Here is a 25,220-nt window from a genome sequence, read left to right on the forward strand (position 1 = left end):
CTACTGGCCTACACCATCTCCAATGCCAACCTGGGGGACCTCACTAGACAAGACACGATAGAAACACAAATCAGGAGGAGGAAATGGAACTGGATTGGTCACACTGCGTAGACACAATAGATCAATCACGAAACATGCTCTAACATGAAACCCGTAAGGCGAGAGGAAGGCCTAGAACAGGGGTCGGGAACCTTTTTTGTCTGAGAGAGCCAAAAAGACAAATATTTTAAAATGTATTTCCATAAGAGCCATATAATATTTTTTTAACACTGAACACAACTAAACGCATGCATTTTTAAGTAAGACCAACATTTCTAGAGTATAATAGGTCTCTTATTCTTTGTAATAACATTGTTATTCTGAAGCTAACTGTGGAGGGGGCGTGGCCTGTGGGCCTGCAATGAACTGGGGTGTGTGTGTGTGTGTGTGTGTGTGTGTGTGTGTGTGTGTGTGTGTGTGTGTGTGTGCGTTTGTCAAAGTGACATATGAGGACATTTTTATGAAATTTCACCTTACATATGAGGACCTGTTGAAATATGAGGACATTTTCCATGTCCCCATATTTCCCGCAATACTATCGTGTTCTAAACCCTCCCAGCATGTTCCCAGACCAAAAATCTCTAAAGTCTTCCTTTGTCAAATTTTCAGAAAAAGTGTGTGAAAGTGTGTTTCATTTTTTTGCTCACCTTCGATTTTGCCCCTAGTGGCCATCTTTGCTATTATGACACACACACACACACACACACACACACACACACACACACACACACACACACACACACACACACACACACACACTTGTCCTCATATGTCATATGTCCTCATATGTCATGTGGGTCAGAAACTCACACACTCCAACATTTTGAAAAACATCTAATCATTACAGCAATAAACATACTTTTGAAATCTAAATCAAATAACACATTTTCAACTGATCTGATGATCTCAACCTTTTTTATGTTAGTTTTATCTATTCATTTGGTTTATATGGAGAGGATTTGGGCTAGACAATTAGTAATAAAGGGATTATGGTGATGATTTAATTTGTTCGATTCAGTATTTTACTGTATTGGGCTTTTTGCTGTTATGTTGACTAAAATACAATGCCGCACAATAATTAATTTAAATGTGCCTGAAATGTAGGTTTTTGCAAAAAAAACAACCTTCAACCTTGATTGAGACAAAGGCGATAATTCAAATAGAATTCAAACTACATACAGTATTTAATATTTTCAAATGGTTACCATAGCACATGATTTTGTTATTTTTATCTTTGGGACAGATTTTGGATTCAATTGGAGATTGTTTTTGGAGGTATTCACTTTACATTGTGTTCAAGATGGTTACTGCCGCCCACTCTGAAGAGTCTCGGCTTCTGATTGGTCCAATTTTCAGTTAGGCGCCGCCTGATTGGCCGTTGGATGATGTCTGATCCTAACAGATGGCTAAATCACTAGTTAATTATTTTCCTCATGGAAGTTATACAGCTCACGTATCGCACTTGAATATATACATATAAAAAGGGTTTTCTAAAAGGACCATTTATAATCGAAATACAAAACTTCAAACACAATTTTGAGCACAACAGAGCGCTTAGTGAACAGCACTTCCGGGACCTGCATCACCGGAGGGGGACATCTATCTTGGTCACAAACAATCTTTGACAGTCTTCGGCAGCATGGTTGAATCAGGTGAGCATAAAGTTTAACGTAATTAAATAGACCAATGTTTTTTAACATAGGAAAATAATTCATTATAAACAACAGTTAAATGTTTGTTGTTATTAATTGCAATCAGATTTGATTTTCATCCATCCATCCATCCATTTTCTACCGCTTATTCCCTTTTGGGGTCGCGGGGGGCGCTGGCGCCTATCTCAGCTACAATCGGGCGGAAGGCGGGGTACACCCTGGACAAGTCGCCACCTCATCGCAGGGCCAACACAGATAGACAGACAACATTCACACTCACATTCACACACTAGGGACCATTTAGTGTTGCCAATCAACCTATCCCCAGGTGCATGTCTTTGGAAGTGGGAGGAAGCCGGAGTACCCGGAGGGAACCCGGAGGGAACCCACGCAGTCACGGGGAGAACATGCAAACTCCACACAGAAAGATCCCGAGCCTGGATTTGAACCCAGGACTGCAGGACCTTCGTATTGTGAGGCAGACGCACTAACCCCTCTTCCACCGTGAAGATTTGATTTTATGAGGTTAAATTAAGCATTTCAGTTCTGGGCCAAGGCCAAGGCATTTAAAAAAATTTTTTTAAAGTTGCATGGAAGATTATAAGTAGCAGTGATTGTCACACACACACTAGGTGTGATGAAATTATTCTCTGCATTTGACCCATCACCCTTGATCACTATGCTAGTTTACCTTTTCTTAATTTTAAACAAGACAGACTAGAGTTCTTCAAATTGTTTATACTTTTTCTCAAATACAAATATTTCAAGCTGATAAGCACTGTTGAGTTGGCATGTTACTGATATTGTTACAATAGTTCTTTGTTTGAGAAGCTTCATGTCTGCACTGAGCCTAAATTTAACAGTTTTTGAAGGGTTTAGTTCTTTGTTTTATTTCTGTGTCACTGACTTTTTTCATTTTTATGTGTGGATTTGTTAGGCGCATCAACACATGATATAGACATCGTGTCCAAAAGAAGAGCGAGACGTAATCCTGAGGCTGAAGCCACCGAGTTTATTTGATCTGGATGTGACAAGTCTTGTTTTAAGGCCCAGTGGATCAATGATTGGAAAGGTAAGTCTTGTTATGTATCATATTAATGGTAACTGTACCAACATCTCATTTGGATCATTTCCTTACTGTCTAATAGAGGTTTTATTATGTGGCTTTAATTAGAAGTGTTTAGAATAACAGCGGTGTATGATAACGATGTTACTAATGCTGTTACTTTTACCGGTAACGAGTAATCTAATAACTTTTATGTACGCTACAACGCTGTTACGACGCGTTTGATGTAATGTGGCATGCTACTTTTGATGTGATTGTATGTCAACAAGACAGCGTCAGAAGCACAAAATGTTTAGTGCAGGTAATATCTTTTTACTAATGAAAGCAACCCCCAGAAGTAATTACAAACACGATATCAAATAGAAAGAGGCCTCATCCACACGCAAAAAAAAACATTCAACAGAACTATCTTAACTGCCACTGCTAAGCTAAAAAACACAGCTGAACTATTCTGCTATGTCTGGGCGCTGAAGTCCCACGTCACTTGGCAAAATGCACGGCTTTTTAAAGGCACACACACACTCTGCTCTCATGAAATGTCTCTCAACTGCATATGCTAGATATTTAAAACATTTTTTTTTCAAGTAACACATTAATTACAAACCCCGTTTCCATATGAGTTGGGAAATTGTGTTAGATGTAAATCCAAACGGAAAATTTTTTTTTTTTACAAATAATAATTAACTTAGAATTTCATGGCTGCAACACGTGCCAAAGTAGTTGGGAAAGGGCATGTTCACCACTGTGTTACATCACCTTTTCTTTTAACAACACTCAATAAACGTTTGGGAACTGAGGAAACTAATTGTTGAAGCTTTGAAAGTGGAATTCTTTCCCATTCTTGTTTTATGTAGAGCTTCAGTCCTTCAACAGTCCGGGGTCTCCGATGTCGTATTTTACGCTTCATAATGCACCACACATTTTTGATAGGGCTGCAGGCCGGCCAGGAAAGTACCTGCACTCTTTTTTTATGAAGCTGAACACGTGCTGAATGTGGCTTGGCATTGTCTTGCTGAAATAAGCAGGGGCCGTCCATGAAAAAGTCGGCGCTTAAATGGCAGCAAATATTGTTCCAAACAGATGGGTAACTTACAGATGTGTAAGTTACCCATGCCTCGGGCACTAATGCACTCCCATACGATCACAGATGGTGGCTTTTCAACTTTGCGTCGATAACAGTCTGGATGGTTCGCTTCCCCTTTGGTCCGGTTGAAACAATGTCGAATATTTCCAAAAACAATTTGAAATGTGGACTCGTCAGACCACAGAACACCTTTCCACTTTGCATCAGTCCATCTTAGATGATCTCGGGCCCAGAGAAGCCGGCGGCGTTTCTGGATGTTGATAATTGGCTTTCGCTTTGCATAGTAGAGCTTTAACTTGCACTTACAGATGTAGCGACAAACTGTATTTAGTGACAGTGGTTTTCTGAAGTGTTCCTGAACCCATGTGGTGATATCCTTTAGAGATTGATGTCTGTTTTTGATACAGTGCCGTCTGAGGGATCGAAGGTCACGGTTATTCAAAGTTAGTTTCCGGCCATGCCGCTTACGTGGAGTGTCTTCTCCAGATTCTCTGAACCTTTTGATGATATTATGGACCGTAGATGTTGAAATCCCTAAATTTCTTGCAATTGCACTTTGAGAAAGGTTGTTCTTAAACTGTTTGACTATTTGCTCATGCAGTTGTGGACAAAGGGTTGTACCTCGCCCCATCCTTTCCTGTGTAAGACTAAGCATTTTTTGGGAAGCTGTTTTTATACCCAATCATGGCACCCACCTGTTCCCAATTAGCCTTCACACCTGTGGGATGTCCCAAATTAGTGTTTGATGAGCATTTCTTAACTTTATCAGTATTTATTGCCACCTTTCCCAACTTCTTTGTCGCGTGTTGCTGGCATCAAATTCTAAAGTTAATGATTATTTGCACAAAAAAAATGTTTATGAGTTTGAACATCAAATATGTTGTCTTTGTAGCATATTCAACTGAATATGGGTTGAAAATGATCTGCAAATCATTGTATTCTGTTTATATTTACATCTAACACAATTTCCCAACTCATATGGAAACGGGGTTTGTACTTAATATAATAATTATTTACATTTATGAAAGAGTAATTCTGTTTGTAATTGAATTTTTAGTCAAGTAACGACTATTATTATTCCTTTTTAAAACAGATATTCCAAACATTGTTAATTGATAAACTGTTTTATCAGGATATGGTGTATTTACTCATGCATCAATTTAAAAAGGTTCTTTTGTGGTCGAGTACCGAGGGAAGTTCATCTCAAGACATGAGCGGGACAAGAGACAGAAACCCTCTATAAATATCTTTACTATTTATCTGGCATTATATGCTCATAATGTTAACAACAAAAAGTGCTGATAATGTTATAATTAATAAGTTCTAACATTATTTTTATGTGTTTTGTTGCAGACACCAAATGTTGATGTTCTATCTCAACATTCTCCAGATTCATGTGAGCGATAAACCGACTTCATCCCTCCAACAGGTTATTACTTGACTATTTTACTATCCATCCATCCATCCATTTTTTACTACCTGTCCCTTTTTTGGGCTAGCGGGGTGTGCTGGAACCTATCTCAGCTGCATTCGGGCGGAAGGCGGAGTACACCCTGGACAAGTCGCCACCTCATTACAGGGCCAACACAAATAGACAACATTTACACTCACATTCACACACTAGGCCCAATTTAGTGTTGCCAATCAACCTATCCCCAGGTGCATGGCTTTGGAGGTAAGATGAAGCCTTAGTACCCGGAGGGAACCCACGCAGTCACGGGGAGAACATGCAAACTCCACACAGAAAGATCACGAGCCCAGGATTTAACTCAGGACTACTCAGGACCTTCAATTTGTGAGGCACATGCACTAACCTCGTACCACCGTGCTGCCCTATATCTGCTAAAAACTTGACACAACCTATACTTCAAAAGACATTTAATCCTTTTAACCTCTCACAGATCAGTTTATATGACAACATTTTTTAAGGGTACATCCATGTTAGTCAGTGTGGAATTTACAACTCATGTTTAGCAAAACAGGAGATGTTACAGGTCAGCAACATGAATTCTATATGTGATCACTTGTCATGTACTCATATTGTTTGAACTAAAAAAGACTTCAGTGTGTTTCATATAATGTCCTCATATTTTCTGAACCACATTAGTGTGTGTTACAATGTTTAATTCAAAGCTTTAAAATGAGTGTTTCAATCCAGGTCCTCATATTTACTGAACCACATTTTAGTGAATGTTACAATCTTAAATAATAGTCTAAGAGCGAAAACGCTATAATAATCTTTACTTTTTATGTAGAATTATATGCTCAGAATATTATCAACCAAAAGTGGTTGTTAATGTTATAATTAATTAGTTCTGACATTATATTTTTGTGTTTTGTTGCAGACACCAACTGTTGGGGTTCTATCTCAACATTCTCCAGATTCAGATGTGAGCGATAAACCGACTTCATCCCTCCAACAGGTTATTACATGTCTATTTTTACTATATCTGCTCTAAATTTGACCCGACCTGTATTTTGAAAGACATTTATTAATTTTAATCTCTCACAGATCAGGTTATATAACAACATTTTCGTAAGGGTACATCCATGTTAGGTGTGTTTCATATAAGGTCCTCATATTTTCTGAACCAGATTAGTGTGTGTTACAATGTTAATGTCAAAGCTTTAAAATTAGTGTCTCATTAGAGGTCCTCATATTTTCTGAACCAGATTTTTGTGTATGTTACATTCTTAATGAATTGTCTAAGAGCTGAAACTCTGTAAGAATCTTTACTCTTTATCTGGCATTGTATGCTCAGAATTTTATCAAGAAAAAGTGCTTATAATGTTATAATTAAGTAGTTCTGACATTATATGTTTGTGTTTTGTTGCAGAAACCAACTGTTGAGGTTCTATCTCAACATTCTCTAGATTCAGATGTGAGCCATAAACCGACTTCATCCCTCCAACAGGTTATTACATGTCTATTTTTACTATATCTGCTCTAAATTTCACCCAACCTATATTTTGAAAGACATTTTTTATTTTAATCTCTCACAGATCAGTTTATATGGCAACATTTTCGTAAGGGTACATCCATGTTAGTCAGTAGGGAGTTTGGAACTCATGTTTAGCAAAACAGGAGATGTTACAAGTCAACAACATAAATTCTACATGTGAGCACTCATGTCCTCATATTGTTTGAACCAAGAAAGACCTAGGTGTGTTTCATATAATGTCCTCATATTTTCTGAACCAGATTAGTGTGTGTTAAAATGTTAATGTCAAAGCTTTAAAATGAGTGTTTCAATTCAGAAAATTCAGTGCTTCTTGTTTACAGCCGGTTTCTGCAGCGCTGTTTTCAGTGATCAAAGTATTTTTTCGGTGGTCGTGTGTTTGGTACATAACTTGTAAATAGTGGGCAAATAATAGGCTATATATATATATATATATATATATATATACATTCAAACCCCGTTTCCATATGAGTTGGGAAATTGTGTTAGATGTAAATATAAACGGGATACAATGATTTGCAAATAATTTTCAACCCCAGTTCTGTTGAATATGCTACAAAGACAACATATTTTTTTTGCAAAGAATTTAGGGATTTTATCATCTACGGTCCGTAAAATTATCAAAAGGTTCAGAGAATCTGGAGAAATCACTGCACGTAAGCGATGATATTACGGACCTTTGATCCTTCAGGCAGTACTGCATTAAAAACCGACATCTGTGTGTAAAAGATATCACCACATGGGCTCAGGAATACTTCAGAAAACCACTGTCAGTTACTACAGTTGGTCGCTACATCTGTAAATGCAAGTTAAAACTCTACTATGCAAAGCAAATGCCCGAGCTCATCTAAGATGGACTGATGCAAAGTGGAAAAGTGTTCTGTGGTCTGACCAGTCCACATTTAAAATTATATATGGAAATAGTGGACGTGGTGTTCTCCGGAACAAAGAGGAAAATAACCATCCGGATTGTTATAGGCGCAAAGTTCAAAAGCCAACATCTGTGATGGTATGGGGGTGTATTAGTGCCCAAGGCATGGGTAACTTACACATCTGAGAAGGCACCATTAATGCTGAATGGTCCATACAGGTTTTGGAGCAACATATGTTGTCATCCAAGCAACATTATCATGGACGCCCCTGCTTATTTCAGCAAAACAATGCCAAGCCACGTGTTACAACAGCGTGTCTTCGTAGTAAAAGAGTGCGGGTACTTTCCTGGCCCGTCTGCAGTCCAGACATGTCGCCCATCGAAAATGTGTAGCGCATTATGAAGCGTAAAATACGACAACTTAAGCTGTACATCAAGCAAGAATGGTAAAGAATTCTACTTTCAAAGCTTCAACAATTAGTTTCTTCGGTTCCCAAACGTTTATTGAGTGTTGTTAAAAGAAAATGTGATGTAACACAGTGGTAAATATGCCATTTCCCAACTACTTTGGCACGTGTTGCAGCCATGAAATTCAAAGTTAATTATCATTTGCAAAAAAAAAAAAGTTTGAGTTTGAACATCAAATATGTTGTCTTTGTAACGCTTTCAATTGAATATGGGTTGAAAAGGAATTGCAAATCATTGTATTCAGTTTATATTTACATCTAACACAATTTCCCAACTTTTATGGAAATGGGGTTTGTATATATATATGTGTATATATACATATGTATATATATATATATATACATGTATGTATATATATATATATATACATGTATATATATATATACATGTATGTATATATGTATATATATATATATATACATGTATATATATATATATACATGTATGTATATATGTATATATATGTATATATATATATATATTATTTATATATATATATATATATATATATATATATATATATATATATATATACATGTATGTATATATGTATATATATGTATATATATATATATATTATTTATATATATATATATATATATATATATATATGTAGGTGTGGGAAAAAAATCACAAGACTACTTCATCTCTACAGATCTGTTTCATGAGGGGTTCCCTCAATCATCAGGAGATTTCTCATGAAACAGATCTGTAGAGATGAAGTAGTCTTGTGATTTTTTTCCCACACCTACATATTGCGCTCTACCACGGTATCGAGCACTATTCTCTGGATAATCCAATCAAGACATATATATATCCATCCATCATCCATCATCTTCCGCTTATCCGAGGTCGGGTCGCGGGGGCAACAGCCTAAGCAGGGAAACCCAGACTTCCCTCTCCCCAGCCACTTCGTCTAGCTCTTCCCGGGGGATCCCGAGGCGTTCCCAGGCCAGCCGGGAGACATAGTCTTCCCAACGTGTCCTGGGTCTTCCCCGTGGCCTCCTACCGGTTGGACGTGCCCTAAACACCTCCCTAGGGAGGCGTTCGGGTGGCATCCTGACCAGATGCCCGAACCACCTCATCTGGCTCCTCTCGATGTGAAGGAGCAGCGGCTTTACTTTGAGTTCCTCCCGGATGGCAGAGCTTCTCACCCTATCTCTAAGGGAGAGCCCCGCCACATGGCGGAGGAAACTCATTTCGGCCGCTTGTACCCGTGATCTTATCCTTTCGGTCATGACCCAAAGCTCATGACCATAGGTGAGGATGGGAACGTAGATCGACCGGTAAATTGAGAGCTTTACCTTCCGGCTCAGCTCCTTCTTCACCACAACGGACCGGTACAACGTCCGCATTACTGAAGACGCCGCACCGATCCGCCTGTCGATCTCACGATCCACTCTTCCCTCACTCGTGAACAAGACTCCTAGGTACTTGAACTCCTCCACTTGGGGCAGGGTCTCCTCCCCAACCCGGAGATGGCACTCCACCCTTTTCCGGGCGAGAACCATGGACTCGGACTTGGAGGTGCTGATTCTCATTCCGGTCGCTTCACACTCGGCTGCGAAACGATCCATATATATATATATATATATGTATGTATGTATATCCACTGCGATGAGATAGCGACTTGTCCAGGGTGTACGCCGCCTTCCACAGGATTGTAGCTGAGATAGGCACCAGTGCCCTCCGCGACCCCAAAGGCAATATGTGGAAGAAAATGGATGGATGGATGGATGTATATATCCACTCATACTGTAATTACCTGCTGGTGGAAATCTTTTACGTTCGTGTGGTGTTGATTTGATGTTCATTGTTCATAAGATCTCAATCACACCATCCGTACCTGAAAGCGTATTGGCTTTTAGAACTGTTGTGTGTCTGGGGAAGCATAGAGATGAATGTAAGGCTGCAATACATTATATCATTTTAATTAGTTTTCACGTATAACCCGTACTTTCAAATGTGACGGTGCGCCACTTTCAGTTAAATTAAAAGGAAGACCTTGTTGTGCGATAATGAATGTGTCATTTGTAGTTGGGATACATATTTCCATCTGATTAAAACTGTTACTACAAATGAATCTTATTAAGAAATGCAAATATTATTTCTAGTAGGATTTTAACGACCTGTACATATACAAAGTGTTGGACGTAAGTTGTTGGCCTAGAAATGTACTTTAAAGTTTTTTAATTTTCCATCAGATATCGGATCTTGAATACTCTGACAATATAGATTTTGAAGATCAAACCTATGTTCCAGACTCAAGAGGCAGTTCTTCAGATACAAGTGTTTGCAGCAGTGATCTCAGAGTCATACCATGCCTCTCCCAAAATATTTTGAAGGACACCATCAAATCATTTGGGATTGTCAAAACACAGAGAGAAATCACCAATTCGAGCAAACCTGGAAGTTTCAGTTCATCATTAGCAAGCAGTGGTCATAGTTCTTTAAAGACAGGTTGCAGCGCTGATTCTTCAGAGAACACTTCCCAAAATATAAGTTTCATAAAAGTTGCACCATTACCCAAAATGGTAAAGTATTACAATTCTGTAGTGACTGAAAGAGTTGAGTGTTAAGTGTGACTTAAAGTGTATTCTTTTTACAAAGCACAATATGTTAAATGTTTACTTTTACAGTTTTGTAATTCTTCCTTTCAGATTGACAGCAGGACAAATCGCTGGAAGTGGGTATGTCTCAAGCTTCTTCCACTTGGTCCACTCCAAAGCGAGGTAAATAAATAATCCACATTATTTACTAGAATATTATATTACCTTTTGCACCTTTTCACTGTGTTATAGTTATTCCTTCAGTAAGAAATTGTATTTTTTATCCTTTATGACAGCTGCAAAGGGGAAGAAGTGGAAGTGGTTGTTGACACATGTTGCATTTTGTAACTGGCAACAAAGTACCAGGTAAAAAAGATTGTGAAGCCTGCCTCCATAAAGAACTATGGAGGCAGGCTTCACAATCAGGACAGAGATTGGCTTGCAATCAAGTACTACATCCATAACAGAATTATATTTAAAAAAAAGGGAAAAAAATGTTTTCCCACATCTTCTGTGGTAGTTTGAGTATGTTACCAGCAATTAAAAAAACAAGATAAACAGCAAGCGTTTTGTATTTATTCTAGATCATTCTTAGCGACAAAATCCACAAAAACAATTCAGTTACACTTAGTCGACAATTACATTTTTACCCATGTTTCTTTTAAACTCTTCTTGGTTTTAGATTACAGTAGCATGGGATTGGGATTTTTTTAAAATGACAACACATCAACTAAACCAACTCAGGTGGTTTTGTTAAGTCTCTGATGTCATTAGCCTCATATGTCACATGAACCTGAAATCTTTGACACTCTGTGATGTCATGGTTGTCATATTTCACAAACTTGAAATCTTAAACACTCTGTGACGTCATGGTCGTCATATGTCACATAAACTTGAAATCGTAAACACTCTGGTCTTCATTTGTCACCTAAACCTGACAAGTCCTCATATGTACCATAAAAATCAGGTTCAGAAAAAAACAAAAGAGTTGCAAAAATCTCAATAGACCACTGTGTTTCTAAAATTCTGGTTCACTAACCGTCTCATTCCCAGGCCTGTAGAACCATTGGAAAGGCGTTTTTGTCATAAGTCCTGATATGTCACCCAAACACATATGTGTGTGCCAGGACCGGCCTCTAAATCAGCGACAGGTGCGTAGACGGCCCACCTGGGCCTTGTTATCTAATCACCTGTCGCTCTGTTATAAGCAGCAGCCAGGAGGAGAGACGGGGTTGGGGCTGGAGCCAGAGCGCTAGCGAAAACAAAAGAGAAAAATACAATTGCTGGAAAGCAACTGAGGGACTTATTGAAAAATAAAACAATATTGTAACCTTGAAACAGGCTCTCATGTCGGTGCTTGGTGGTCTGAAGAACCCCCAGGAGGGCAAACCCCACACTAACCAATAATAAATAAATAACTTCTTACCATTAACGCAACTTTTTGAACAGGTGCGGTAGAAAGGGATGGATAGAATTAAAAATGCATGAAAATGTTTTATATTTTGAACATTATTTTTAACACTGTGATTACAAGTGGAATTATTCATTATTTATCGTGTTAAGCAATGTCAGCTCAGATTTATCCGAGAGCCAGATGCAGTCATCAAAAGAGCCACATCTGGCTCCCAAGCCATAGGTTCCCTACCCCTGGTCTAGAACTACCTGGAGAAAAACCACAGAGCAGGAGATGAAGACGCAAGGGCTGTTATGGCAACAACTGGAGCGGAGGGCTCAAGACCAAAGGAGATGGAGGAGTTTCATCAATGGTCTAAGTAATTAAGTTGTTATCCTTGACTTTAAGGATCTGGACAGATACTAAAATTGACAGCACTTCGACAGCATCAACAACGATAAAGGAGTTTGGTGGGAAACAAACCTCTTCGGATCAGGCCCGCAAAAGGGTTTAATCCGGCTCGCGAGATGAGTTTGCCAGGTGGAAAAATGAGCTGCATTTTTAAATGAAAGAAACTGCTGTTCTAAATGTGTCCACTGGATGTTGCAGTACGATATCTGTTAGGCAAGCAAATGTACACATCAAAGCGAGACTGCAGCTCCTTCCCTCGACCCAACGTTAAAAAGTTTCCGTTTTACGTCTCCTACTTCAAACATCGTGCTTTGGCACCCTCATTCTCACAAAATGTCTCTGTCACAAACGAGAAAAGTGGACGCAGAGTTCTAAGAAATAAAAAAAGATCCTTCTCCTATTCATTTGTGGGAGTAAATAAGAAACCACCTATTTTTGAAGAAAACCCTCCAGGACAACTATCTTTTCAACAATCCACCAATCAGACGGAAGCTATATCTTAGTAAACAATTTGCAAAAATAGACCTCAAATACTCTCTGACCATGAGAAACAAAATTCTCTGGTCTGATGAGACAAATATTGAACTCTTTGGCAAGAATGCCAGGCCTCATCAAGTTTGGAGGAAAAGCAACGCTTTTCATCCAACCAGATGGAGCTTGAGAGGAAAGGGTAAAACTGCCTAAGATAGTTGTGGCAAGCTGGTGGCATCTACTCAAAAAAGACTTGAGGCGGTAATTGTTGCCAAAGATGCATCAACAAAGTATTGATCAAAGGCTGCAAGACAACAAGATGTGGATAAAGTCCATTTGTGAATACTTCCCAGATGCAGAGTATCTCCCAATGTATTCCATGGATCAATCCTGGGACTAAACTTGTTCAATCTCTACAGACTGTAAGTGACATTTGTAAAGTAACAAAGGTATTTATATTCGCTGATGAGTTTAGGAAAAAAAACTGAGCTAATACAAACAGAAGAAATGAACAAATTAAAATGATGGTTTGCAGCTGATTTTTGCATGACCATGGTAACTAATTATATTACCGTAGTAACTAATTAGATTACCATAGTAACTAATTAGATGATCATGGTAACTAATTATATTACCGTAGTAACTAATTAGATTACCGTAGTAACTAATTAGATTACCGTAGTAACTGGCATATCATGCAAAAGCGCAGATTCCAACCATTGAAAGACTTAGTATAGTTGATTGACTTACGGTCATTAGAAAACATGACTGCACACCATAATGGAAGCTACACTTTCCATCTTAAAGATCTAAAAAAAATTATTTGGAAATTTCCGACGGGCCAGATGGAAAAGCTGTGTAAACCAGACCTGGGCCTTAATTTGCCCAGGTCTGGTTTACACAGTACAGTACATATTCCGTACAATTGACCACTAAATGGTAACACCCGATTAAGTTTTTCAACTTGTTTAAGTCGGGCTCCTTGTTAATCAATTAATGGTAATGTGTGTAAGGTGTGTAATTTGTTGTGAGTTAATGCACTGTGTTGAACAAGGTGATGTTCATGCACGGTTCTTTTTGTGCACCAGGAAAAAAACATGCATTTTTCTTAAATTTGAAAAAATAAATAAATATATATATATATGTATATGTATATATGATTTTCAGCAAAAATATATATATATATATATTTTTTTTTTCACTAAAGAAGGGTTTGGTGAATGCACATATGAAACTGGTGGGGTTGGGTACTTCCAACAAGGTTGAGAACCACTGCCTTAGAGTAACATTTTATTTCAAACATTTTTATGCACGTGCAACACTTAAAACCTTTAGTATATCAGTATGTGAAGTTTAATTATGGAATGGATTAAACGAGGAAATCAAACAATTTACTAATAAGATCCAGTTTAGGAAACTGTTTAAACTCAAAGTGTTTGCAAAGTACGAAGAAGAAGAATCTTGATATCTTGAAACATATCAAAAAATGAGATGATCTTATCTCATAACGAGAACCGTAAGTCACATTATAATTCATTTATGAGAACTTTATTTATTGTTTATTTATGTATTTAATAAAAATACATTTTATTTATCACTGTGGTGTTTCCATGAATTGATTAAACAAGTTGAAAAACTTATTGGGGTGTTACCATTTAGTGGTCGATTGTAGGGAATATGTACTGTACTGTGCAATCTACTAATACAAGTTTCAATCAATCAATCAATCAAAAATCCAGTATATTACAAACAAATATGTTAATAACTGCTATGATACAAAAACGGGGAGGATTAATAGAATAGAATAGAGTTTTATAATTTTTTAATAAATAATTTCAGCTTCCTCCTACCCCTTTTCGGACATGCAGAAATAAAAATAAAAAAAACAAAATATGTGATGTTTTACATTGGAAATGAATGCATGTTAAAAGCTGACATTACTATAAGCTTAACCATTTTGTTTGGTTGCATAATATACACAAACGTATCTCCTTCGCTAAATAGATTACAGTAGCGAAAGGAATATTATGGTTTCATTAATCATTTTGCGATGCAGTCCGTTGAAAATGATGGAAAGTGCCACTCGACATATCAACTGACACTGTGGCCAAAGTAGGAATTGCCACAAAACACATTTTAAGATATTCGACACTGTACTTTGGATAGTGCTCCGCCCCAATTTGGCACGTTTCATGTGTCAGGTAAACCACGACAATAGCCTTCCTAGATAAATAATTTTATCCAAATGTAATAATGCTGACAAACAAGACAAAAATCAAATATCCGCTGCAGAGGGCACTGGTTTTCAGGTATATACGAAATAAAAATGATAGAAGGGAAAAGTTGTGGCCAATAACAGAATTGAGTTCAATATCACTGCTCTATGTTATGTTTGTCACTTTGTCCCAAGAAGATGCTGTGAGTCAAGTAACAGAGTATGTGCGTGCTTCAAGATGCACCTTTAATCAGAGGTGGGTAGAGTAGCCAGAAATTGTACTCAAGTAAGAGTACAGTTACTTTAAAGATTTATTACTCAAGTAAAAGTAGGGAGTAGTCACTCAAATATTTACTTGAGTAAAAGTAAAAAGTATGTTGTGAAAAAACTACTCAAGTACTGAGTAACTGATGAGTAACCTGTTTGTTTAATGATGACGGCAACAAATAATGCACAAAAACATAAAAATAGCAATGAGCAAATTCAGAGCCAGGAATATCTCTTAAGCAACTAAAACAATAATATATATTAAATAATAATACATGAAAATAAAAAAAATTAAGGCTAATTGAGCCACAATAACTTAACAGCACCACAGGCTCAGTAGGCATTGATTGATTTGATTGATTGATTGATTAAAACTTGTATTAGTAGATTGCACAGTACAGTACATATTCTGTACAACTGACCACTAAATGGTAACACCCCAATAAGTTTTTCAACGTTAATCAATTATTTAATAAATGACCAAGTCGAGGTGATCTACCTCATATATACATACACACACATATCATATATATATATATATATATATACACACACACAGTATATATACAGTATATAATTTATAATTATTTATTTTGCCGTTGTTGTTGACATGTTAAAGGTGTTTTAATGAATATACATGCATGTTTAACATATAGATTCCTATCTTTCATGAAGACAAGAATATAAGTTGGTGTATTACCTGATTCTGATGACTTGCATTGATTGGAATCAGACAGTATAGTGCTGATAACGTCCACGTTTTCAAATGGAGGAGAAAAAAAGTTTCTCCTTCCTGTCTAATACCACATGAAAGTTGTTGGATTTGGCATCTTATTTGTCCAGCTTCCATATTTGTTTTTATACACTTTACAAGAAATACATTGGCGGCAAACTCCGTAGCTTGCTAGCTTGTTTGCGCTGGCTTTCGGAGACTCTTATTTTGTTAGCGCAGGCGTGATAGAGCGGCACTTTTATTGTGAAGACAGGAACTGTGCGACCAGTCTTTAGGCTTTTGACGGGAAGTACGGTTGAAATAAAGTGTCTTTTTTCCTTTACACTTTTGATTGATTGGTTGAGACTTTTATTAGTAGATTGCACAGTACAGTACATATTCCGCACAATTGACCACTAAATGCTAACACCCCAATAAGTTTTTAAACTTTTTTAAGTCGGATTCGACGTGTGACGGTCATGTGACCGCCTGGCTCTGTTTGATTGGTCCAACGTCACCAGTGACTCCATGTGATTGGTGAAACGCAGGCATGTGTAGTTCCTACTTTGAATGCGTGTCTGACAAAATCAAAACAAACAAAGCGTGCATTAACAGATCGATAAAAAAAAAAAAGTAGCGAGTAACGAGCTGATTGTAGATAAATGGAGCGGAGTAAAAGTAGCGTTTCTTCTCTATAAATATACTCAAGTAAAAGTAAAAGTATGTTGCATAAAAACTACTCTTAGAAGTACAATTTATCCCAAAAATTACTCAAGTAAATGTAACGGAGTAAATGTAGCGCGTTACTACCCACCTCTGCCTTTAATACGTCTCCCAGGCTGGCTGAGGCCGCCGTGAAAAGCGTGTTACTCATCCGTGAAAGACGGATCACCTTGAAACTCAATTAGCTCTTTCATTACTTTGAGACAACGCATTCAGCCAATTATGAGTCTGCGAGGAAGTTGAGGTCGTTTTCGGAACTTAACTTTTCAGCGTGAGGCTAATTTATTCATTTGCCCATTTGAGGAGGACGGCACTCACCTCTCCGGGAGTGGGAGGGCAGCAGGAATAGGGAACGGCGCAGCGCTCCGAGCTGGGGTTGGCTTTCGAACAATTGAAGTACAGGTTCCAGGACCAGTCTGTGTAGTTGTTCCATCCACAACACTGAAACTGTAAAAGGGAATCCACATGCAGTATTTAGAAATATGGAGTGTGCCATGGCGTGCCAGTGTGGATCAGGACTGCCCAAAACCTTTTGTCTCCAATGGGCCAAAGTAAAAATGTGCCAATGGGCCGCGGTTTGAAGAAGAGGTGTCCCAATAGAATTATTTCACTTCCATAGAATAACGACCAGTGTTAACTTTGTGTTTTATTTTTAGTCTTCTAAATTGATTTTGTTTCAGTCGACCAAATTCCTCAACATTTTAGTCTCCTAAAATTCCAGTAAATTTTGTCGACTAAAATATAAAAGTATAAACTGTAACACATATTTAATGTTGTCTAAAAGGCCTACTGAAATGAGATGTTCTTATTTAAACAGGATAGCAGGTCCAATCTGTGTGTCATACTTGATCATTTTGCGATATTGCCATATTTTTGCTGAAAGGACATCGACGATAAAGTTTGCAACTTTTGGTTGCCAATAAAAAAAACCTTGCCCTTTACCAGAAGTAGCAGAAGATGTGCGCGTGACGTCACCGGTGTGAGGGCTCCTCACATCCTCACATTGTTTATAATGTGAGCCTCCAGCAGCAACAGCTAAATGGACCGAGAAAGCGAGAATTTCCCCATTAATTTGAGCGAGGACGAAATATTCGTGGATGAGGAAATTTAGAGTGAAGGAAAAAAAAAAAAAGACGATCACAGTGTTCAGATGTTATTAGACACATTTACTTGGATAATTCTGAGAAATCCCTTATATGCCTATTGTGTTGCTAGTGTTTTAGAGAGATTAAATAGAACCTTAAAGTCGGAGGGGTGTTTTGACTCCAGAGTCTCAGAGAAGTCACGGCTGATCTCAGGTAAGAGGCGACTTATTACCACATATTCCTCACTGAAAACTGCCGGTTGACATGTAGTCGGGATCCATGTTCGCTTGACCGCTCTGATCCATAGTAAAGCTTCACCTCCGGGAATTTTAAACAAGGAAACACCGTGTGTTTGTGTGGCTAAAAGCTAATAGCTTCCCACCTCCATCTTTCGACTTTGACTTCTCCATTATTAATTGAACAAATTGCAAAAGATTCAGCAACACAGATGTCCAGAATACTGTGTAATTATGCGATGAAAAGAGACGACTTTTAGCCGTAAGTGGTGCTGGGCTAATCAGTGTGTGAAGGTGGAAATACTGTCAAAGCGCTTTGGCTCCTTAAAAAGGGGTAGAAAAGCGCTATACATGTAAAACCCATTTACCATCAATATGTCGCCTCCAACCAATAACGTCACAAACAAGCGTCATCATTCCGCGACGTTTTCAACAGGAAACTCCGCGGGAAATTCAAAATTGTAATTTAGTAAACTAAAGCGGCCGTATTGGCATGTGTTGCAATGTTAATATTTCATCATTGATATATAAACTATCAGACTGCGTGGTCGCTAGTAGTGGGTGTAAGTAGGCCTTTAATAACACTTTTATTATTATTATTATTGTTGTTATTGCAGAGCATCTCAAAAACTAAATTCACAACAAGACCTGCACTCAATGAATTTATAAATAAGTCAATTTCACACCAACCTTACTGTGTGTTATTTTAACTGGAATCAAGCATTTTTTTTTAAATGTTGAATACCGGTAATATATAAATACAATAGTCACATAAGGAAACAAACTACCGTAGTTTTATTCTGTTTTGTGTATAAAACTACACTGGCAGTACACAATTGACATCTTGGCCACTCATGTTTAAATACAGCAACCAGTGTTATAAATCTAGAAAGTATATATATGTATATATATATATATGTATATATATATATATATATATGGCCAAAAGTTTGGACACATTCTCATTCAATGAGTTTTCTTTATTTTCATGACTATTTACATTGTAGATTGTCACTGAAGGCATCAAAACTATAAATGAATACATTGTAGAGTTATGTACTTACCAAAAAAAGGTGAAATAACTGAAAATGTGGTAATCTGAATTTTCCTTGCTCATTTCTGTTTTTGTTTGAACACCATATTCACTCTCTCTCTCGTCCACAGTATGGAGTGCAGCTGGCGCAGGGCAGCAGCACACACCTGGTGTTGATCAGGGTCAGCCTATTTAACCTGGCTACTTACGGCCTGCGAGCGCCGGGACTTTGTCAACGGCTTACTACAGACGCATGTGTCATTTGTCTCGCCAGCGGACTCTCTAGTTCGTCTCGTGCATCATCTCAGGTTTGCCTGTATTAATCTAGCCTAGTCTTTATTTTGTATTTACTTTTTTCTGTTTTGTCTAGTGCTTTTATTTTGTACTTTGTTTCTCTGTTTTATTTTTTTCGTTTAGTATTATTCCTAGCCTTGTCTAGCGCTTTTGGTTTAGTGTTGGTAATTTATCGTTTTTCTAACCACAGCTAGACTCTCTGGCAGAGAGGAAGTCTAGCAAAACTCCTAGCCATTAGGGACAACACCTCCCATCCATTACACTCAGACCTTGCGGAGAGAATGAGCACGTTCAGTGGAAGGCTCAGACTCCCCAAATGTAACACCGAACGACACAGGAGGTCCTTCATAACGACAGCCATCAGACTGTATATTGCATATGTTCCTTGACTCCACTTAAATGTAGAATATATGTAGAATATATTTATATTATTCATATATTATATACATAATATATTATATATATTATATTATTTATTATTATCAGTAGCTCGGTTGGTAGAGTGGCCGTGTCAGAAACATGAGGGTTGCAGGTTCGATTCCCGCTTGTGCCATCCTAGTCACTACCGTTGTGTCCTTGGGCAAGACACTTTACCCACCTGCTCCCAGTGCCACCCACACTGGTTTAAATGTAACTTAGATATTGGGTGTCACTATGTAAAGCGCTTTGAGTCACTTGAGAAAAGCGCTATATAAATATACTTCACTTCACTTCATCATTGTTTATTGTTAGCGAACTGTGGTGCTGAAATAAATAAAGTACATTCTATTCTACATTCTATTCCATGTACAGTAGATTGCATTGTCCTGTTTAAGAGTTTCACAAGTTCACAACATTGGAGCTTACGTCAGACGAACTGCTTTACGGTAGACGAAAATGTGACTGCTGTTGTTGTGTGTTATTACCGGGCTGGGAGGACTTTAATGAAACTGCCTAATAATAAACCTACATAAGAAACCAAGAACTCGCCCTCGATCATTCTACAGTTATAACGTCATTGGGCAGACACGTTCTTTATACTGCGGGAAAGCGGACGTGAAAACACGGAGCTGGAGGAGGCGTGGCCTCCAGCTCCGCCTGAATTTCGGGAGATTTTCGGGAGAAAATTTGTCCCTGGAGAAAATCCGGGAGGGTTGGCAAGTATGCCTGCATGTCTTGTCTTTCTTCCAGGTGTGAAGATATATTGTATTGAGTAATACAGTAGGGATGTAACGATATCAAAAATTCATATTGTGGTTATAGTGATCAAAATCATTATGGTTATTATTATTGTGGTATTGTTGAATGTGCTCAAATGAATAATAACCTAGAGAAAATAATACAACCGGAAATGATGCACGGCAGGCGTCAGCAGCCAAATTACAAACCTTTGTAACCTGTTTCAAAATGTTTATACCATCCTTTACATACCAAACATATTGTCATAATTATGTATTGTTATTGCAAAAGGATCGCAATATTGATTTTAGGCTTTATCACAAATCCCTGGCTGATATCATCTGATACTTTGTAGTGGAATTTCTGACCTTTATACCATATTTTGTGTCTGTTTTAGTCCAAAAAGAAAGTCTGTCTAAAAGCCTCTGAATCACTGGAAGAGCAAATGTAGGTGAAAGTTGAACTTGTGGTCGGGCTAACTATTCTCCAACATGTTTTGATCGTATACAGTGGGGCAAGAAAGTATTTAGTCAGCCAGCGATTGTGCAAGTTCTCCCACTTCAAATGATGACAGAGGTCTGTCATTTTCATCATAGGTACACTTCAACTGTGAGAGACAGAATGTGGAAAAAAAATCCCGGAATTTTAAAGAATTTATTTGTAAATGATGGTGGAAAATAAGTATTTGGTCAACCATTCAAAGCTCTCACTGATGGAAGGAGGTTTTGGCTCAAAATCTCACGATACATGGCCCCATTCATTCTTTCCTTAACACGGATCAATCGTCCTGTCCCCTTAGCAGAAAAACAGCCCCAAAGCATGATGTTTCCACCCCCATGCTTCACAGTAGGTGTGGTGTTCTTGGGATGCAACTCAGTATTCTTCTTCCTCCAAACACAAAGAGTTGAGTTTATACCAAAAAGTTCTATTTTGGTTTCATCTGACCACATGACATTCTCCCAATCCTCTGCTGTATCATCCATGTATCCATTTTGGTATAAACTCAACTGGTGGTGTTTGGAGGAAGAACCCAAGAACACCATACCTACTGTGAAGCATGGGGGTGGAAACATCATGCTTTGGGGCTGTTTTTCTGCTAAGGGGACAGGACGATTGATCCGTGTTAAGGAAAGAATGAATGGGGCCATGTATCCTGAGATTTTGAGCCAAAACCTCCTTCCATCAGTGAGAGCTTTGAATGGTTGACCAAATACTTATTTTCCACTTTAATTTACAAATAAATTCTTTAAAATTCCTACAATGTGAATATCTGGGTTTTTTTTTTCCACATTCTGTCTCTCACAGTTGAAGTGTACCTATGATGAAAATTACAGACCTCTGTCATCATTTTAAGTGGGAGAACTTGCACAATCAATGGCTGACTAAATACTTTTTTGCCTCACTGTATTATGACTAAGGGATTCAAGGATGTTTCAGAGCAAACAAGTCTAAAACAACGGGACCTTGACACATGAGGGAAACATATAAAAGGCCAGTAGACCAATATTATGATAGGATTTTGCTTGATTCTGGATCTTCCGGAGCAATTCAATCCAACCTGTACTTTTTGATTATGGGTAAATAAAATTTTTTTCTAAAACTACTTTGTTTGCTGTTTAAGCTTCAGACCTTCCACCCCAACTTCTTTGCTGACATCTCAAATTATTGGTTTCTTCATTGAGTGTTGTGACGTCTTCATTAAAGCAGAGGTTGTGGTCATATTAAAAACATAGAGTACAGTCATGGAGGAACAGAGCAGAGCACCTCTTTCTGAATGTAGTCCATCAAGTTCTGCAGATCCAGGTCATCCCTGTAGTGCACAATGCTTTTCTTCACAAACCTTCCCAAGGCTTCGCGGGTCTAAGAGGGGAAACATGAGAGTTTAGAGTACGTCCGAGATGGGGTGTATGCATGAACTTAAAGCCTCTCGCTTGAATTGTATGAGCGCGGTGTGGAGTGCCGCCATAACAATAAAACCCATTATAGCTCAAGCGGTCAATACCCTCAATGCATATAAAACATACATATAGGATTTGCACTATTGCAGCTATTTGCTGTTATTATGGGGTGCCAACTTTTACCAGTTAATATAAGCAAGACCCAGATGAATTATAAATGATATTATGGATTCATGAGCCGAATTCCAGAATAAATTGGCTCCATTTATATCATTAAAATCCTGCTGCTTTATTGGCTTTTTTTTTTGGACTATTTTTGTTTTGTATTGTTTTTATTTCCCCTTCTTTTTTTAATTGCGGTTTCCAACAAGGTGACAGGTGTTGAAATTAGATGCAATATATGCTAACGCAAGGGCTGAAAGCAAATAAGCCGCTGAACGCTAGCGTGGTCTTTTAACCCGATAATAAACTTCTGTGTGTGTTTTGCTGGAGGCTCCTTGAATATTTGTTATTCCAGTCAGTTTGCCGCCCTGCATATTTGTGGTTATGTATACAAAACAGGTCAAAAGTTTGGACACACCTTCTCATTCAATGCCTTTTCTTTATTTTCATGACTATTGTCACTGAAGGCATCAAAACTATGAATAAAACACATGTGGAGTAAAGTACTTAATACAAAAAAAAAGGTGAAATAACTGATAACATGTCTGTGTTGGTCCTGCGATGAGATGGGGACTTGTCCAGGGTGTACTCCTCTTTCCGTGTGTTTATATATATATATATATATATATATGTATGTAAAACAGTGTGTGTGTATGTATATATATATATATATATATATGTATATATATACATACAAACATATATACAAATACACACTGTTTGGGGCATCTCCATCAACAATATAATTTGCCTAAATGTCTGGACAAGACAGATTTTTTAGTTTGAGACAACCCGCAGGCCAGATTGTGGACGCTGACAAGCTGGACCTGGCTTGACCACAACTCCAATTCCATCTGTTTTCATGATCATCTGTCATTATAAGTGGTGAGTAGTTACATATTTCATAATTCAAAATGTGTTTTTTTGGGCACAGTGTGCTATCAACAATTATATATACACACACATATATACATATATATATACATATATATGTACATATATATGTACAGACACATTTATATACACATATATGTGTATATATATATATATATTATAGACATATATAGATACACATATATACAGTATATATACATACATACACACATATATATGTTATACTCACATATATACATACACACACACATATATATATACACACATATATATATATATATATATATATAAATACAAACACATACATATTGTAACAGCTACTCTGTCGTTCCAAAGAGTTTCGAAAAAATTAAAATAAAGACTATAGAGTAGCCTTGAGGAGGAGGTTTTATGACGCGCTAAATTCTTGAATAAGCACTCGCTGAGATATTTCTAGATTCAAAATGTTAATTTATTTTAACAAACAAAAAATATTCACCGTGGTTGACTTTCTATATAATCAAAAATAAACGTATTTAGTGGTAAACAAACTATGTCACTCCTGTACATATACATGTATATATACATACATATACATGTATATACACATACATATAAATGTATATATACATACATATACATGTATATATACATGTATATACACATACATATACATGTATATATACACATACATATACATGTATATATACACATACATATACTGTACATGTATATATACACATACATATACACGGATATACACATGTATATACACGTATATATACCTGTATATATACATACATATACATGTATATATACACATAATAATAATACTATACACATACATATACATGTATATACACATACATATACATGTATATACACATACATATACATGTATATACACATACATATACATATATATATACACATACATATACATGTATATAGACACATACATATACATGTATATATACACATACATATACATGTATATACACATGTATATACACGTATATATACATGTATATATACACATACATGTGTATGTATATATACATTACATGTATATGTATACATACATATACATGTATATGTATACATACATATACATGTATATACACATACATATAAATGTATATATACATACATATACATGTATATTATACATGTATAAACACATACATATACATGTATGTACACATACATGTACATGTATATATACATATACATGTATATATACACATACATATACATGGTATATATACACATACATATACACGGATATACACATGTATATACACGTATATATACCTGTATATGTACATACATATACATGTATATATACACATACATATACATGTATATACACATACATATACATGTATATACACATACATATACATGTATATACACATACATATACATATATATATACACATACATATACATGTATATATACACATACATATACATGTATATATACACATACATATACATGTATATACACATGTATATACACGTATATACACATGTATATACACGTATATATACATGTATATATACACAGACATGTGTAGTATATGATACATATACATGT

The 25,220-nt window shown here is 37.0% G+C and overlaps 2 protein-coding genes across 9 annotated transcripts in view; one reads left to right on the forward strand and one right to left on the reverse strand.

The window, feature by feature from the left end:
* ttc38 (tetratricopeptide repeat domain 38) overlaps window positions 1-20,493 on the forward strand; it is an 80,637-nt gene extending 60,144 nt beyond the window's left edge. For 2 of the 6 annotated variants that reach the window (XR_009809075.1, XM_061917880.1), the window contains one exon: window positions 19,367-20,493. The gene's annotated coding sequence lies outside the window, so the exon portion shown is untranslated. Of the gene's footprint in view, window positions 1-2,628; window positions 2,764-5,194; window positions 5,271-6,186; window positions 6,265-6,678; window positions 6,757-10,800; window positions 10,873-10,985; window positions 18,039-19,366 lie in introns of those variants that run through there. The other 4 variants (XR_009809072.1, XR_009809071.1, XR_009809073.1 and 1 more) reach the window with 4 other exon arrangements.
* The window catches only part of tspan33b (tetraspanin 33b), a 116,447-nt gene that overhangs the window by 21,734 nt on the left and 69,493 nt on the right, over window positions 1-25,220 (reverse strand). For all 3 annotated transcript variants that reach the window (XM_061917883.1, XM_061917884.1, XM_061917882.1), the window contains exons 5-6: window positions 22,452-22,547; window positions 17,200-17,328 (exon numbers count right to left, since the gene is read on the reverse strand). In XM_061917883.1, the coding sequence (XP_061773867.1) occupies window positions 17,200-17,328; window positions 22,452-22,547 (225 nt within the window). The remainder of the gene's footprint in view (window positions 1-17,199; window positions 17,329-22,451; window positions 22,548-25,220) is intronic.

Source organism: Nerophis ophidion, linkage group LG12 (assembly GCF_033978795.1).
Source record: "Nerophis ophidion isolate RoL-2023_Sa linkage group LG12, RoL_Noph_v1.0, whole genome shotgun sequence".
Lineage (NCBI taxonomy): Eukaryota > Metazoa > Chordata > Actinopteri > Syngnathiformes > Syngnathidae > Nerophis > Nerophis ophidion.